The sequence below is a fragment of the Pipistrellus hanaki genome (genome assembly GCF_964339955.1).
Source record: "Pipistrellus hanaki genome assembly, chromosome: 3".
Lineage (NCBI taxonomy): Eukaryota > Metazoa > Chordata > Mammalia > Chiroptera > Vespertilionidae > Pipistrellus > Pipistrellus hanaki.
In genome coordinates this window covers 102,757,562-102,774,488 of record NC_140505.1, presented here as the reverse complement: position 1 = coordinate 102,774,488, position 16,927 = coordinate 102,757,562, and the positions used below count along the sequence as shown (strand labels likewise).

Below are 16,927 nucleotides of genomic sequence, written 5' to 3'. Positions count from 1 at the left end.
TCTTTCTCTCTAATAAGTAGACAAATTGCGGAGACAGTACTCTACCTCTTCACAGCCTATTTGGGGAAATTGGAAATACCTTCTCTTCACAGGCTGGGAATAATTAATAATTTGAATGTTACCACTAATTTTTAAAAAGTCATCACATTCCATATGCCCTGAAGCCGGGATTAGTGCCCTGGGAGGGCAGGGGGAGAGGGAAAGTCTTCATTAGCTTCAGGGCTTGCTTCCAGTAGCTTTTAACTTTGAGCTGCCCTGCCAGTCATTGGAGAAAGGTCCCTCTTCTCACGTGGCTTCCACGGGATGATGGCATTGTGTCAGAGTAACCCCCACACGCACAATCCCACCACCACAGAGAGCCACTAGAACGGCTAAAATAAAAAATATTGACTCTACCAACTGTTGGTGAGGATGTGACACAGCTGGAATGCTCATACACTCACTTCACTCAAACAACCCCTTTAAAGAGCTCGCAGTTTCTTACAAAGTTGATCATATACTTCCCATATGCAGAGCAACCCCAGGTGTTTACCCAAAGGAAAGGGAAACATATGTGCACAATAAAGGACTGTATAGGCATATGCAGACCAGCCTATTCTTATAATAGGACAAAGACTGGAAATAACTCAAACATTTATCCACAGAATAAATAAATGGCGATATATTCATACAAGGGAATACTATTCGAAAAAAAAATAAAAAGAACAAGTTACAGATACATGGATGGAATAACATCGATGACTCTCAGAGACATTGTGTTGGGTCAAAGAAGCCAAATGCAAAAGAATGAGTATTCCATCTCTCCAGTTTTGTGATATTCTAGAATAGGTAAAACAGCCATAGTGACAGCAAGCAGGGCAGTGATTGCCAGTTGGATGGGGAGACTGTTTAGAGAAGGCATAGCAGACTCTTTGGGGTGAATGAAAAAAAATGTCATATCTTGTTTTGAGTGGTAGTTACACAGATGTAGGCAGTTGTCAAAAATCTTATAACTAAATACTTAAGGTTTGTGCATATTAGTGTACTAGAGGCTTGGTGCACTAAGTTAGTGCACCGGTAAGATCCCTAGGCCTGGCTGGCAATCAGGGCTGATCTGTGGGGCAACTGAGGCAGCCAGGGGCTGGGGGGGCACTGGAACCTACCTTGGCTGGCCTGGGGCCTGTGGGCTGGGGGAAGCTCCTGTATTGAGCGTCTGCCCCCTGGTGATCAGTGTGCATCACAGCGACCGGTTGTTCCACCGGTCATTCTGCTATTCTAATGATTTGCATATTAGGTTTTTATTATATAGGATAGTTCTCACTTAATATTACTTTACAGGAACTGACATACAACAAAACCAATTTGGTCATCAACTAATTGATATAAACAAGAGTAAAATTACTAAAGCATCTCATCATCAACATTATAATGAAATAAAGTTGAACAAAGTTACAATATTCAACAACCTGTTGTACTTAAATTGTAACCTCCAAGAGCACTGCTTTGACCTCTTGGTGGGTAAATATGCTTGGTAAGAACACAGGATTACTTTTCAGAGGATGATGTTTATGAACCATCACTAACATTTGAGGGTTTCAAAAAGGATCCACTGATAAAGCTACCTTATGCTTTGTGATAAAAACATTAATGTTGAAAAGACTGTACTGGTTGTATCTTTTGTCTTTAATAGGATTGTATTTGTAGGAACTTTTAGATGGTTGCTTAATTTCTCCCGTCGTTAGGTGCAGATAACAGAGAGGCTGAGGAGGCAGATGTTTGTGTGGAGTCTGTAGTCTCAAATCCCCTTTCGTGCAGGTGGACTAGGTATCAGGGTGGAGTGTGCTGGCTAGTTTTTTGACCTATCAGAGGTATGTTCAGTGCTTTGGGGATCACTTGATTGTTTTCCAGAAAATTCATTTGCATTCACACCATGCTTCTGACCTGCCTGCTTCAGATGTTGCACAGTATTGAACTGAGATGTCTTCCCCTTTTCAGTAAATCGAAACTAAAAATTGGCACCAGGCTCTAGGCGTTTTGTACGGGGAAGAATGATTACAGGAAATGAAGGACTGGATTTCAGCCTGGAATTTGCTCCTTCCCTCCTGTGGCAAGTAAATGTGGTCTCGCTGAGTGCTTTGTGTGGCCATCCCATTTTCTCTTCTGCTGCGGAGAAAGGGATTACAAGTACATGTATTCTTAGGAGCCTATCGTTATGTTTGGGTTTTATTTTGTTGTTGCTCCGTGGGAGTAGAGGAATTAGGGAGATTTTTCTTCCTGTGTTTCTTTTTGTTTTCGTAACTTTACACACTCTGCAGTTTTTCTCCTACTTAAATTTTGAATTTGCTGTCTCATGCTTCTGGTGTAAAATTGATGTTAGACTTGTTCCTTGAGTATTGTGCTCTCTCTAAACTTAGAGATGTCTCTTCTGCCGGGACAGGCAGGTGGGAGATTTTTTTTTTTTTTGGGGGGGGGGGGGTTGGCGGGGGGGAAGGCTTCATTCCTCAGTCTGCGGGAGAAGGAGGACTTGGGTTTGAACTTCAGTTTGAATCTGATGACCCTATTCTCTGGCTTCTGGGGGAAGTTGCAGAGTTAATGCTTCTTTGTAAAATGAGGACTGTGGAGGATTCAATGAAGTTCTCTATGGGAAGTCTGGCATACTGTGATGTGCAAAGAATCTTAGCTTCCTTCTCACATGTGAGCCACTGCCTTCTCCATCTTTATCACATCCCTTCAAATTTGCCCCACACTGGGGAACACACAGTGACCTTCCCTAGTTTGGGTCACTCCAGTCTCCTTTTTAAACTCCCTCCCCCTTCCCACCCCCCCACCCCCCGTGGCATGTTCCCAGAGGGCTGGCCCTGGGCACTGTGGGCATGTGGTGAGATGAGTAGCACACTGAAGCTAAGGTGTGCACTGGTCCCCTGTTACTGGCTCTGGGTGTCCCTGGTTAAGAAGTGCTTGCCTGACTCGAGGTGCTGCTGTGTGGCATTACAGTTAGACAAGCCTCGGATCCCTTCCACCCTCACCAGTTTGTATCCTGATTTCTCAAATGTGCCCACCTGAGCCTCACTTTCCTCTAACTGACCAGAGTGGTTCCTGTGCATTTGGCACCTAACTGGTTAATAATGATTGCTAGCTAAGGACTAGTTAACCTAGAGGTGCCTTCTTCCCAATGGGACTGTTAGCACATCAAAAGGATGTTTTTAAAACCTCACTCAATAGTGTATGTGGAGGGGAGGGGAGAGTAATTAAGAGCCATTTGTCACCTAGCTCAGCTCAATAAACATTTTTTGTTATGCTAAGAAACAAGAACAATCTAACGAAATTTAAATGACTAAGGCTGTGGCTTTAGCAAATACTTCAGGAATTTGGTCATTCTGAAAATCAGGATGGTAGAAACCTTTCTGGAGACACACTGTTAAAATTAGTTATATATATGATACCTTCACAGCTCCAGGTTTTAAAAACCAACAACAAAATAACAATACTTTCAAATCTCCAAATTATCTGTGTTAATTTAGGAGGGTCTTCATATTTCAAACAGGGTAGTCCAAAGTTCCTTTTCTTTATTCCCTTCAGCAGTGAAAAGTTCTAAGATTCATAATGTATTTAAAGTATTATATTATGGTTGTAAAGTGTTATTTTTCAATAATTGGATTCTTTTATAAATATGACTGAACAAGACTGCCTTCCAAGGGCCAAGCACCACCCTAGGCCAGTGGTAGGCAAACTGCGCCTTGTAAGCCACATGCAGCTCTAGCCCCTTGAGTTTTTGGCAAAGGCCAGCTTAGGAGTACCCTAATAATTAATAACAATGTACCTATCTATATAGTTTTAAGTTTAAAAAATTTGCCTCTCAAAATAAATTTCAACCGTTGTACTGTTGATATTTGACTCTGGTGACTAATGAGTTTGCCGACCACTGCCCTAGGCATTTGTAGCAAGAGCAAAACCCAAGGGGTCCCCTCAGCTGGGCTCCTGGGAACCCAGGAGGCTAGCTATTGGAGGTGGAAGGCTGGACTGCAGAATGGGGACTACGAACCATTCAACTCCTTCCGGAAGTTTGCTTGGGGGTGGGGGGCAAGAGAATAACTTTTTCTTTCATGTAAGTAATATATGTTCTCTATAGAAAAAGCAGGAAGTAGAACTAGCTAAATATCTCTTAAAATAAAACCAGCAATTCTCCTATTCAGACAGTCCTTCTGATATCCCATGCCATGCATTTCTCCTGAACATATAAGCACTCAATATGCAAAGAGGTTAGTAGTCTCAAGTCCATCAAGGCCTGGCCACTCCACTGTTTTTGAAATCCTAAAATGTGCTTTTTAAAGGTGAGGAAATACCGAAACAGGACTACAAAAAAAGTATGATGTATATTGATCTATAGTGATATATATGTAACAACAACAAGAAAAGAAGGCATTCCGTGTGTGTGGACTGCATCTCAGGTGTAATTCTGAGGCTTGAGCCAATCACCTTCCTTTCCACACACCCACTTCTATGCAGGGCCCTGTAAGAGGTTGTCTCCGAACCCAGATTTTCACTAGAAATGTAGCATGGCATCTCTGTCAACACATGTAATTCTATATCACTTTAATTTCTTCATAGCAGCCCATTGGATGGACAACAGTGTATTTAATCCTCTTCCTGGACATTTATCCTTCACTTTCCTTGATAGTTCATACCATAGTGAATATTTTGGTACTTGCTTCTTTACCCATTTCCTTACTTGTTTCCTTGCAATGAATTCTAAGCTATGATTGATGGGGCAAAAGGTGCTCACCTATTTGTAAGGTTGAACTGCTCTTTCTGAAAGACGCCCTCCTGTGTTTAGAAAGGAGAGTCCTCCAGCGCTGGGGCTGGAGTGAAGCTTCTGTTTCGCATTCACAGATCCCGAGTGCAGCAGACAGGGCCCGTGAGAGAGTTCAGAGGCCACACGTTCTCTGTGTGAGAAGAGCAGTGTACGGAAGGCTGCTCTGGGACCCCTTTGATTCTCCGCCCAACCAATTTCCAGCAAGAGTCCCTGACAGTAATCTTGCCACATCTCCTCCACTCCCCTCACTTCTAAGCCTCACTCCACTCTGCAATGAGTTGTGGCAAAATACCTATTCCGGCAGAATCAAATGGTGAGAACTCCAGATTTTAAGAACCCCGATGAACATGAGGGTCTGTCACACTTTATCCCGGGTTCTTGTTCCCAGTAGCCCATCCTTCTAGGCCAGCTTGTCAATGGCCAGCCAGCTCCATGTTCCTTGCCACCAAAACCAAAACCAAAATCTCACTCAAAAACCAAAATCTAAGGACTCTGTACTCCCAGCCCCCATTTGCTCTAAATTCTTTTCAGTTCCTCACCTCACTGACATCAAATTTGGCCCTGCAACTCTCTCCTTTCATACCCTCTCTACCTGCTCCTCCCGAACAAGCTCTGCCTCAGTATGCCAGGAACAGTGTCCTCAAAGGTAGCGCTCCTGGCTGTCCCCCTGTCGTCCACCCTTCCAATTGGACTCATCCCCTGTGCCCTTCTCCAGCAGGTCCAATCCCGTATCTTTCCAGGCACATCCAATATGCTGTCTTTTCCAAGAAGTCTTCCCAGCCTTCTAGCCTAATAGCCTTTCCCTAAAGCTCCATAGAATATGATCATGACGTATACACCCCACTGTGTCATGTAAATGGCACCACACAATTGCGTGTGTTTGTGTGTGTGTACCAGATGACTTTAAGTTCCTTGAAGGCAAAGCATGTATTATCTGTTTATCCTCCTCTTCTGAGTATTGAGAATCACTGTGCTTTACTCCAAGATATTGGTTCCATGAATGAATGAGCAGTGAAGGAACGTGAGCTGACGGATAAGTGAAGTGGATGAAAGGAGCCTATTGGGTAAAGGTTTATTCCGTAGGAGTCTGGTGGTCCCCATTTCTCATAGGAGGGATTTAGGACAGTATTCTGATTGGAAAGGGGCTTCGAACACCTCATAAAGGAGTGAGACAAGAGCTGATGATCATGGAGAAGAGCTCATGGAGAAGAGATCATGGAGAAGAAGCCCCTTGACATCCTTCCTGGGTGCACGTTTAACTGTCCCTGAATTGAATGCTGTCTGTTGTTTTTGTGTTAGGGAATGTTTTGCCTTGATTAAAGTATATCTTGATGTTTTTGAAAGAAAAGTATTAAAGACGCCCATCATTTCTGCTTCTTGCAGGCAGCTATGGTCCTGAGCTCCGCACAGTTCTGGCTGGGATTATTTCTGGTTCCTACTGCATGTTTGATCGAAGATGTGGCATGGAGAGCGTAAGTGGAAACTGACGTAATAACCCTAAGCCTTACTCATCTGCCCCTGCAGTTGTCTTCCACAAGCATTGGCACAGGATATGAAATGCTATGAGACTTCCGGAGAAACCGGTCTCCTGCCACCTGCCAGCAAAGGATGTAAAGGATGTTGTGTTTGGTTTTCTTCCTTTTAACCTGTGCTTCACCTTAGCCAAAAGGGAGTCCCAAGACACATTGTGTGAAGGTCAAGAGGGATGTTCCTTATACTTGATTATAAGGGGAAGTTTCTAACTACAGACCCAATACCGCCAGGTTTAGGAAGTATGACTCGAAACTCATTTACTTTATATCTAAGTTATTGCTACATGATCACAAATGGAGCCTGTCTCTAAGGAAAATTGTGTCTATATAATTCATTTCAAACTGCAAAATACTTGGAAGAAAGTATTCTTTATTTTTCCAAGTAATTCACTATAGGAATCCTTCAAATATAATTCTTCCAGAGCATCAGTTTACAGGTCTATGAGAAAATTAACCACAAAGATGAAAGTATAATGTAGGCTAAACAGAAAATAATTCATGCTTAAATTTTTTTATATGTTTTAAAATATATCCTTTCTGAAATATCTGGTATACAATATAAAAGAAGCAACAAGGTAATGTAAATTTTAATTCTGTAAGCAAAAGATGGAATACTGCAAATGAGATAATATTGATTTTTGAGTTGGGTAGGCCTGGTTCCTCCCTCCTACAAATAGTTGCCAACTTCCCTGAAAATTAAGACTCTTGCATTGGCTTTTCTTTGGGCAAAGCATAATTATCTGGGGGCCCTGAGGTAGAGAACTGAGACTTTAATCCAAACCTTCCAGGAAAAGACATCAGATTTCATCCCTCTCTCTCACTCACTCCCACCCACACTCAATGAGAATGTTCTTGCCTGACAGTTACGGATGTCTTTTGAAAGAGTCTTCATTTTGGCATTATTTTGACAGCCGATGGCACCAGAGAGAGAGGGGAGGAGAGACAATTTTATAGCATATATTTTGGTGTTGTTTTTTTTTTTTGTTTTGTGTTTTTTTTTACTTCTGTTCATTAAGTTTTACAACTGTTAGTAAAATTTAAATAATTCTAATTTCTTTAATGTTCCAATTTACCACTGTTTCCATGTTACCTACTAAAACTGTGCTTTATAAATAGAATCAGAATCTTTGGAAATGAATTATAGTCAGAAAAGATGTTTTCTCAATCTATTAAGTGCACCAAAAGAAAATGGTAGTTCTATCGTGCACACAGCTTAATTGTGGCAAAATATATTACCTTACCGGATTTTGTCAATTTTGTAAGATAATCAAGTTAATTTTAGGTCTTTGCTACATCAATGACTTTTAAATTTATAGTGACTGACAATAGTGATTTGACTGTAAGTTAATCTTAGGGCATTTTATTCAACTATCTTAAATGAATATCATGGAAAAAAAATTTTGTGAGGCTGTATATTTGCCAAGTGAGACTTTAGCAGAAGTATCTTTCTACCATTTTGAAGAGAATGTTTTCAGATTACAGCGTCTGCCTCTTTCTCTCTCTATTTTTTTTATATTTTCCAATACATTCCAAGTAAAAGTTCCTCATCAATCAGGAAGCAAATTCTCTGTTCATTCAAGCAGGAATATTACCTATTCCTGACTCCTGGCACTGTAAAATTAGCACCACTTACATTTTTTAAAGCAAATGAGCCTGCCTCCAGCTCCACCAAACAAAAAGAGTAAAAGTCTTGCAGGCTAGGGGCCCTGTAAGGAAAGCCCTGCTGGAGGGGAGGGGAGCCTGAGAGGCTGACCACCAGTGTTGTCCTGCCCACTGCCCTGCCCCGCAGGCTCAGGACAGCCCTCCCAGGAGCACAGTACCCCTGCTTTGGGCTGAGTCTGAAAGGCCCTTCCTGAATTCCAGAGGCACTTCCAGAAATGCATTTTTGCCTTGGTCTATTTGGGGGAGTGGGAGGATGGCATATATTGGCGCTCATCTGGGGGAGTTGTCCAAGTACATGCTCAATTTATAATACATATTTAATGTCTAAAGTACAGTCCCCTCTCTCTTCATAAACAATAATTCTGCAAGTTTATTTGAGCTGACCACAAGGCCTATGTTTTATCTCATATTATACCTCCAGACTGAGATATTTGTTGTTGAGTCAAGTAAATTTGGAGACTTCTCCCAGGAAGAGAAAGCACTACCTGAGCTGCTGTGTCACTGAACTCTCAGTTGTCTTTCTGAACCCCAGCTTTATAAACTCTGTTTTCCCTTCCTTCATGCTGAACTAAAACATTAATCCTGAATGCCCAGGTCCACCCATCATTTGGTTTAAATTGTCAAATATTTATTGAAACATGATGTGCTATGATGCACCTTGGACAAGAAGAGTTTCCAATGAATTGAGTCAGAACTGAGGCGCAACTGCAGAGAGTGCTGTGAGGGCAGATGGCAAGGGTAGGGATCTAACTCAGTTTTGTTACTGTCTTTCAATCTTGCCTAGGACCAATCTTCAGGATTTTTTTGTTTTGTTTTGGATTTTGGTGGTTAACTATTTCAAAAGAGCTTTTAATTTCCAGCACAAGGTAGGCCTGCCTTTCCCCATACATTTCTGTGAGTGCTAAAGAAAGTAAGTTATTCTTTTTGCATTTTCCCCTCTCTTCTATTTTGAGACTTGTAGTGTTAAGAATAAGAAAAAAACATCATGAAATAATTCAGTCATTTTTCCCATGAAATCTGTCAATTTTCTGGATGAAGATTCATTGTTAGACTATCTTAAGTCAGATTTGAATGCCGTAAGATACCTACTCTGTTATCCTGTTCACCAGAATTTTCATAAGGGACCAAACTAATACATCTTTTATTAAAATCATTGATTGATTATATGTGATACCTGGCTAATGACTATTTTTATTAGAAGCATGAAGTTTAAATTGCCCAGAACTATTTTAATATCCTTTAGCTTACACTCTTCCAAAATGTTTACCTATGACAACATTCTTAGGTTAGCAGCCATGTACTTATTCTCCTCTAGGAGAAATTTGTCAGGATTGCTTTCTAAAAATAACATAAAGCTCAAGGCCACTGAACACGAAATCAGTCTCTTTAACCTAACTTGTATCTCCTATAGTCTACCAGTCAGCACACAATGCATTCAGCAATTCCAGAATGACTTCATTTCCTTATTATAATCCCAGATAGGCAGTTAAGTGGAAATAAAAGGTAATAAGAAATTTCTGTGTACAATTGGGCCTTGGTTTTTCTAAAACTTTCTAACGACACTAATTTCTTTTGAAGCACATTGTGTATACATTTTCATCCACATTTAGAAATTAACATTTCCTTTTAACTTGTTATCCTTCCATGCAAAAGAACAGTCCAGGAAAAACTTTTAGAAACAAAGAAATGGAAGTTCAAGATTCTAAGCCAATCTATTTATTTAAAAATTCCCTAATAACCTGGAGATACCGTTAGCACTATCTGAGGGCTCACAGATGAATTTCACACCCTCCCCTTTGTGATCATCTGGTCTCTTGATATGGGGTTAAATGAAGCAAGCCCTGGGCCACTGGGGATTAGCTGTTCAAAGATAACGGAGCTCACTCTGCCCAAGCTGTGATTCAGAACAAGCCAGACTCCAGTTCCTGAAGAGACCTCAATTACATGCCAGGGGCTAATACTTCAAGATTGGCTTCTTAAACCTTCCTGCGTTAGGTTTTAGTCATTTCACATGCAGACTTTGACAGGGGAGATTTTAGATTTGTCTGCCTAATTAAGGCCTTATTGGGTAAACGTTCTTGAGAAAACACTTTTACATTGCTAGCATCCCTTCTCTCCCAGTGCTATGTGTGAGGAGAATAGCAGAATCCTCCCCATTGTTGCCATTCATGTTCTTAAACACTGATAGGTTCCCAGGCTAGCTCTCGGATTGCCACGTGACTCTTGAACATGGATGCAGTTACATCCACTGAGAACCTGCACAATGCCTGGTGGCTTCCAGATATGTAGATCATTTCCCTCTGTGAATGAGTGGAAGCTGGGGCACATCCTTTTACTCTTGGCCTAAGCTCTGACAACCAGTGTCCTGAGACCAGTGGCCCAGTCTTCCTATTCCAAGCCTGATTCTTAGAGTTGCTCTTCTCTTGCAGCCCAAGAGATAACACTGGGGGCTGGGCTAGAGGTGATGAACCCTGCTGGCTCTGTGTGGGGCCTCAGGGAAGGAGGAAGGGAAGATGATGTGGAGTAAGGACAATCCTGAAACAATGAGAGAGCGTGCACATCCCTGAGCACTGACCAGACACGTTCTCATGGGCCCTGTCTGTCTGGGGTGAATCCAACTGTGGTGGGGGTCGCCACTCAGTTGGCTTGTTATCAGCATATCCCTGTAAGCCCAAGAGATAAAAGGGAACGTTTGAGGCACAGCATGTTTATTAATATTGAACAGTGTAAATGTTAACCTTCTTTTTGACTGCCTTCTTCACAGCAAAATGTTAAACATTTTCTCAATTATTGTTTAAATTAAAATTCCATGGTTTCTGCTTTGAACTGCAGTATTTTATCACTACTGAGTCTCAGGACACTGCTTGATGTAATTAAGGTATTATGTGTTAAAACCTGTGTGGTTTAGTTCTCTTGTTTACTTTGGGAAAAGGAATGACAGGCACATATACAGTGTCTTAGTACTAATACTCCATTAGAGATTAACTCAGAGTGTTCGGGGATGACTGGGCATTATCTCAATAGACTTTCTTTCCTTGAAGGTGGAGGCTGGGCAGGAGTGTGTGATTCCACTAAATATAGCAGCTCACGTCTTCAGAATGTCTCCATTACACTTTTCACTTCTTTGCAGATATATGCTCAGTCTTTCTCCTTATTCTGTCTTTGAGCTCTGGTGTTTCGCAGGATTTTCATACTCCTTTATACTGAATTTAATGAAAAGCTTTTCATAATACAGGGTGGTGCAAAAGTGGGTTCACAGTTGTGAGTACACGAAGCACAGAGTTGGTTCTTGTATTATTACAATTTATTATTTATCGTGTTATTTTCCATATGAACAACCATAAACCTACTGTTGCTCCACCCTGTATGTAAGCCTGCCTTGCATTGCTAAAGTTATTAGTGCTTTTCTTTCTGCAACTTCCTCCCCCCCACCCCCATATTTCTAACGTGCATCTTGTTAAATGTTTTTCTTCACTTGCATTGTTTCCAACCAGTAGCTTTCAGCTTAGTCTCAATCTTAGGAAGACCCTGAGGTCAGGATCTTGAACTTACTTGAACATTGTAAGGTATTCTTCTCAGTTTAATCAGAAAAAGGGTGCAAGTAACTCTTCCTCCAATTCCAGAGGAGGGACGTGTCTCGGCTGAGGTTTGAGCTGCGGTGGAAAGGCCCAGCTTGCCCCAGTTGACAACATCGAGACCTACAGCTGCAGGCCCTCGCAGCAGGCTGTGCAAGAGGAGCGGTACCTGGGTATTTGAGTCAAGCCCAAGTCTCAGGTCAAGGGTTTGGCATGAATAGCATGAACTCTAGCACTATAATGGCAGTGGCTCTTTTCACACTAAAGAAAGAGGGGAAGCTACTTACCCTTGACTTTCTGGTCACCATAGAGGACAGGGCAAGGGGCCAGCACACATCCAGTAGGGTGGGGATTTAAAGCATCTTCTGAGTTGTCAGGTCACGTGATGAAAAGTTTTAGACAGACACATGAATATCCAGGAACCCCAGTCTTTGTTCTGAATGGCTGTGACCCTCAGATCTGCAGGCTTTCAGCAAAAAAGCAGAAGTCTTTATAGGGCTAATTCCTGATTCTCCCCAGGTAGAGTCTTTGCCATGCATGAGACTGAGAATGCTCCCTAATGCCCCAAACCTCAGCAGCAGTCGGTCAAAGGGCATCCAGATGTGGCCCAAGAGAATACCCAATCTTCACAGCTGTGTAAAGTTCAAGTCTCATGTTCTTACTGCCTTTTCCTTGTGACACAGGGTCAAGCATACCTGTCATAAAACATTGCTGGAGGAGGTGCAGGAGCTGGAAACGAAGATGGGAAAAGCAATGCTTCGGGACAGTAATGGAAAGAGGTGGGCATCTCCATCTGACTATTTGAAGAACACGTGTCCTCCAGCCATTTTCTCTACTGTTCTTTCCCGTGTTTCTCTCTTCTCAGTTTTCAATGTGAGCGTGGGGTGCACGGTTTTAAGCACTTTGGTTATTCTCTGAAAATATAGTCATGGTGAGACTTAAGTCACACTCTCCCAACATAAAACCTGACTTTCTGGTTCACTGAGCCTGACTACAAGTTCAACTGGAATTCTGACTGGGTCTGGACTTGAGCAAAGCAAGCCAGATGCAGAAAATGCAAATAGTAGCAATATTACCTTAAGGTGGGAAAGTTTAATAGCGAGGCCTTTGGATACCAATTATTACACTAAAGGGTGAGTATCTACCATGGAAGTTTGTATGCCATTCATGTAAGTGCATATTTCCTAGTGGTGTGGAGAAAGTATAGTATCTTACTGGCTGGATTGTGGAGACAAATGCCATTGCTCCCTGTCCTTATTTCTCAGTGAGCATCAGCCTTCCCCTCCCCACATGTCATAGTTGAGCAGGTGCGTAGTTTCTATTGAATCGCACATGCTAAATTGTTATTAGATTAAATTTAGTTAAAACCCAAAAACTACCAAAGAAGTTTTCCTGGGCCCAAGAGCAATGTGAGTGTCATGAAGAGGCACTACTGTATTAGAGACATGTGACATCTGGAAAACTATACTCTTTTGTAGACAAATGCTTAGAAAGAAGTCTGTAGCTAACTGCCAATGAAAAAAAATCTATAAGGAATACTTCCAGATTCCTACTATGTGTCTTATTTATAGTCTGCTTATTTGTACCATCTTTCAAAGTAATAAAGAAAAAGTATGTTTTCAAAGGAAAGAGAACCAAACATTTTGAAAAGTATGAGGAGATAATTTCCAATAATTGTCACTATTTTAGGAATGGGATTGTATAATATGTAGTTGAAGTTGTGGGTTTTGTGTTCATTTAGGACTTATTCTTTAATAAATGAGTCCATAGCATTCGTTTATGGCAATTGTGCTAGTCACTCTAAAAAAGTCAGCCAATAAGACAAAAATCTGTCTTCAGTAAACTTACAATCCTGAGGCCCCGGGCAGAGCCTAGGCTCACAGCAGATCTACCTATTACCAGAGGTGAGAGCATGTGGCTCAGGTGTGAGCAGGGCTGTCCTGCCCTTAGATACTTTAGGCACAATGCTTAGCTCCTACTAGATTTTCAAGGGCCTACAAAATTCTTTGAAATCTAAAAAGAAACTTATTCATAGGCTCTAAAAATAAAATTGAAATTAACAAATGTTTACACAGGGTTGCTGAGAGGTCATAAGTAATTCTAAGTAAAAGAGTTTCAAAGCAAAATTCTAAAACTCCTTTCAAACATCGGACAGGAAAACACTACATATAATGTGGCATGAGATTGCACTTTAACGAGCTGGAGCTGATGTGCGGAGGGTCTTTGCCGGCCTGGCCATGAGGTAGCAGCACGGAGGGCCCTCCGAAGAGGCAGCAATCCAGGAGGCTCTGGTTTAAGCGATTCAGAAAGCTTCATGTCCAAGATAGGATGGAAAACAGGGCTTTGAGGATGTAAAGAAACTGAAAAAACAAAACTGATGAGAGTGTGTTTCTGGCAGAAGGAGTAGCCTTCAGCTGTTAGAGAAGACGACTAATGTTTTGAGGGGAAAAGGAGTTACGGTTTATGAAACAATAGGGACAGCCGAAGCCGGTTTGGCTCAGTGGAAGAGTGTCGGTCTGCGGACTGAAAGGTCCTAGGTTCGATTCCGGTGAAGGGCATGTACATTGGTTGCGGGTACATCCCCGGTAGGGGGTGTTCAAGAGGCAGCTGGACGATGGTTCTCTCTCATCGACGTTTCTAGCTCTCTATCTCTCTCCCTTCCTCTCTGTAAAAAATCAATAAAATATATTTATTTAAAAAAAAAAAAAACAACACTATATGGACAACACAGCATGTTGCCTGACCCATAGCAGGAACCAGAACACCAGCCGTTGGTCTTCAGATTGGCAGAGGCGTCATGCTACTGCAGGGAGCCTTGAAAGACAGTGTGAGCCCATCTCTGTTTGTTGTTGATAAAAAGAATTGTAAAATTCAGTTGTCCCGTTCAGAATTCACTTTTAAATGTTCACATGGATATCAGAAGGTCATCGGAGTTCAGATGTGGTTTCCTACCTCCTATATTTAATATCTGTCTCCTGCTCGCTTTGTAAATGTCGTCACCTCCCTGGCTGCAGTGACTGTGGGTGAACGTCATTGCGCAAGCCCCACGCGGTGATGATGGTTTCCTTTTCCTCTGGTCCCTGAGTCTTGCCTCGCTTTTGAGTTCCCAGCAGAAGGTAGTTTGGGACTCCATCCCTCACATCATCCTCAGCAGCCCCCCATTTGTTTTTCTCCCTCCTAATTGCTCCCAGGTTTTCTGGGTGTTCCATCTGCAAACTAGATAATGGCCATGTGCTGCTCTCTGCCAGAGGTTTTGTCCCGCTGAGCCTCTCCAGAGCTGCCTCACAATTGTTCCTTTATCGCCATTGTTTGCTCCTTTCACACCTGGCTGGAGTCCTGTGCACCTCTGGTGCTGCTGGGGGAGGGAGCACCATGGGAGTGGGGAGGAGATGGCGATTCCTTCAGCTTGTTCTTCTAAAGATTTATAGACTCTGGTTGAGAGATCTTGAGTATTCTGATCTCTTTCCACACTCCCCATTCCTTCTTCCTGATCCCTACCTGATGTTTCCATTTATTTCGCATCTCTCTCTAGCTGTTAGTCTGACATGGTAGAAGCACCACAAACATTTGTTAGCTGACTGGCTGGAAACGCACAAGTCTGGTCAGGTGGCGCTGAGGGAAGAAGACTGGCTGCATTGTCTGAGCAGAGCTGCTGTGCTGGGTGTGTTAGCTCATGTCAAAAGGGTCCCCAGAGAAATGCTAATGGGTTTGCAGGTGGTCTCTTGGCTCCAGTGAGAGACACTTATCTCATGGCTTACGAATAAAGCTAACAAAAACTCACAGATGGAGAGACATTTAGTGCTAGCAAAGTTGAACAGTCGTGGGTTGGGTCCTCCCCACAGCCCCCGCCGTCCTGCCCACGCCGTCCCGCCGTGGGTGCCAGCACAGCCTCTCCGCCTCCGGTGTTCTGAGCATCCCTGCATCCCAGGCTTACTCAGCTCAATTCAGAAATCCTTCAGGACAGTGTTTCCCAAACTTCCCTCCTGATGAGAATCACCTGGTGGAGTGGTTAAAACACAGATTCCTGAATCCCAACTAAGAAGTGCTAAACTAGAATTTTGGGGAACATATAGGTAAAATTGTATACTTAACTAGAGTTTCCTCTCACTGACCAATAGGAGGGAGGGGGATATATGTATACCTATATGTTCCCAAAAATTCTATTGATAGTTTAGCTCTTCTTAGTTGGCATTCAGGAATCTGTATTTTAACAACTCCACCAGTGATTCTCATCAGGAGGGAAGTTTGGGAAACACTGCTCTAGGACATTCCGCCAAGTCATAAAGCCCAGGTCCAAGTCACTAGCAAATATACTAGCAGTTTTTCTCAGGAATGTACTCACAAGAAATACAACAAAAATCTTTTAAGAAACCCTCATGTGCCAAATTTACAATTACAATTTGAAATGGTAGCTAGGCAGTCTATGCATCCCTCTAGGCCCATTATTTACTCAGTAAAAGACTTGAATATTTTATTGATATTGTCTAAGCCCCAAACTGTTACACTATTTTGGTAAGCATTAAATTTTTATTAAATGCTTCTGCACAGTCGCATTGATGAAACTTGTCTTCTGAAATTAACCTGCATAATTTATGCATAAATAAGCCTCTTCTCATGACTTAGATAAAACTATATTTTCTATACTAGAAAGTATAGTAAAGTACAAAAATGCTGAAGATAATGACAACAGTGGTTTTCTTAGTTTTAGTGTGTCTGTGTTTGGTGGAGCCTTTTCGGGCTGTGCTGTTTGTGGCCAGACCCATCTCTACACGGAACTGTGTGGAAGGCTTTCCCCAGAGGTCACCCCGCTGCTCTCTGTGTGGAACAGTCTGCCAGGCATGCCCTTACTTCGCACATGTCTAAAAAATGAGGAGCTAATTGGAAGAATTCCTTTTTTCAATGTTCAGGTCATTTCCTCCCTTCTATATTCCTAAAGTGTAACATATGCAAATTTTTTCTGGTGGAAGAAGACCCATTAATGGCCATTTACCTTTAAAAATATCATTTAAACAAATCCCTAAAATGTCAGGTAAGAGGACAAACTAGCATTTTTCCTCCTCGAATTGCTTTTCTTTCTTGGTGTGGGAGAGGGAGTATTCAGAGTTTTAGGTATTTTGTCAAGCAAGAAGAAAGGTGAATACATTTGATGAAAACATCTAGTTTTTCACTCATACTCAGCTTGAATAAACAACAAGGACACCCTTGTGTTGTTGTAGACCTTCCTTCTATTCACCACAGTGGACGGGAGGTGGGGGGAAGGCACTGGGCTGATTTTCTCCAGTTTCAAGGTCAAGGAATTCTGGTTGCTGCCCCTGCTTTTTGCCAGCAAGATGGTGGGATTCTCTTTCCTTAAGTGCTTTCCCTGC

General features: G+C 42.1%; 1 protein-coding gene across 4 annotated transcripts in view; it reads left to right on the top strand.

Annotated features, from left to right (window-relative positions):
- The window catches only part of ATP8A2 (ATPase phospholipid transporting 8A2), a 563,643-nt gene that overhangs the window by 502,535 nt on the left and 44,181 nt on the right, over window positions 1-16,927 (top strand). For all 4 annotated transcript variants that reach the window (XM_084878763.1, XM_084878761.1, XM_084878762.1 and 1 more), the window contains 2 exons: window positions 6,176-6,264; window positions 12,245-12,340. In XM_084878763.1, the coding sequence (XP_084734889.1) occupies window positions 6,176-6,264; window positions 12,245-12,340 (185 nt within the window). The remainder of the gene's footprint in view (window positions 1-6,175; window positions 6,265-12,244; window positions 12,341-16,927) is intronic.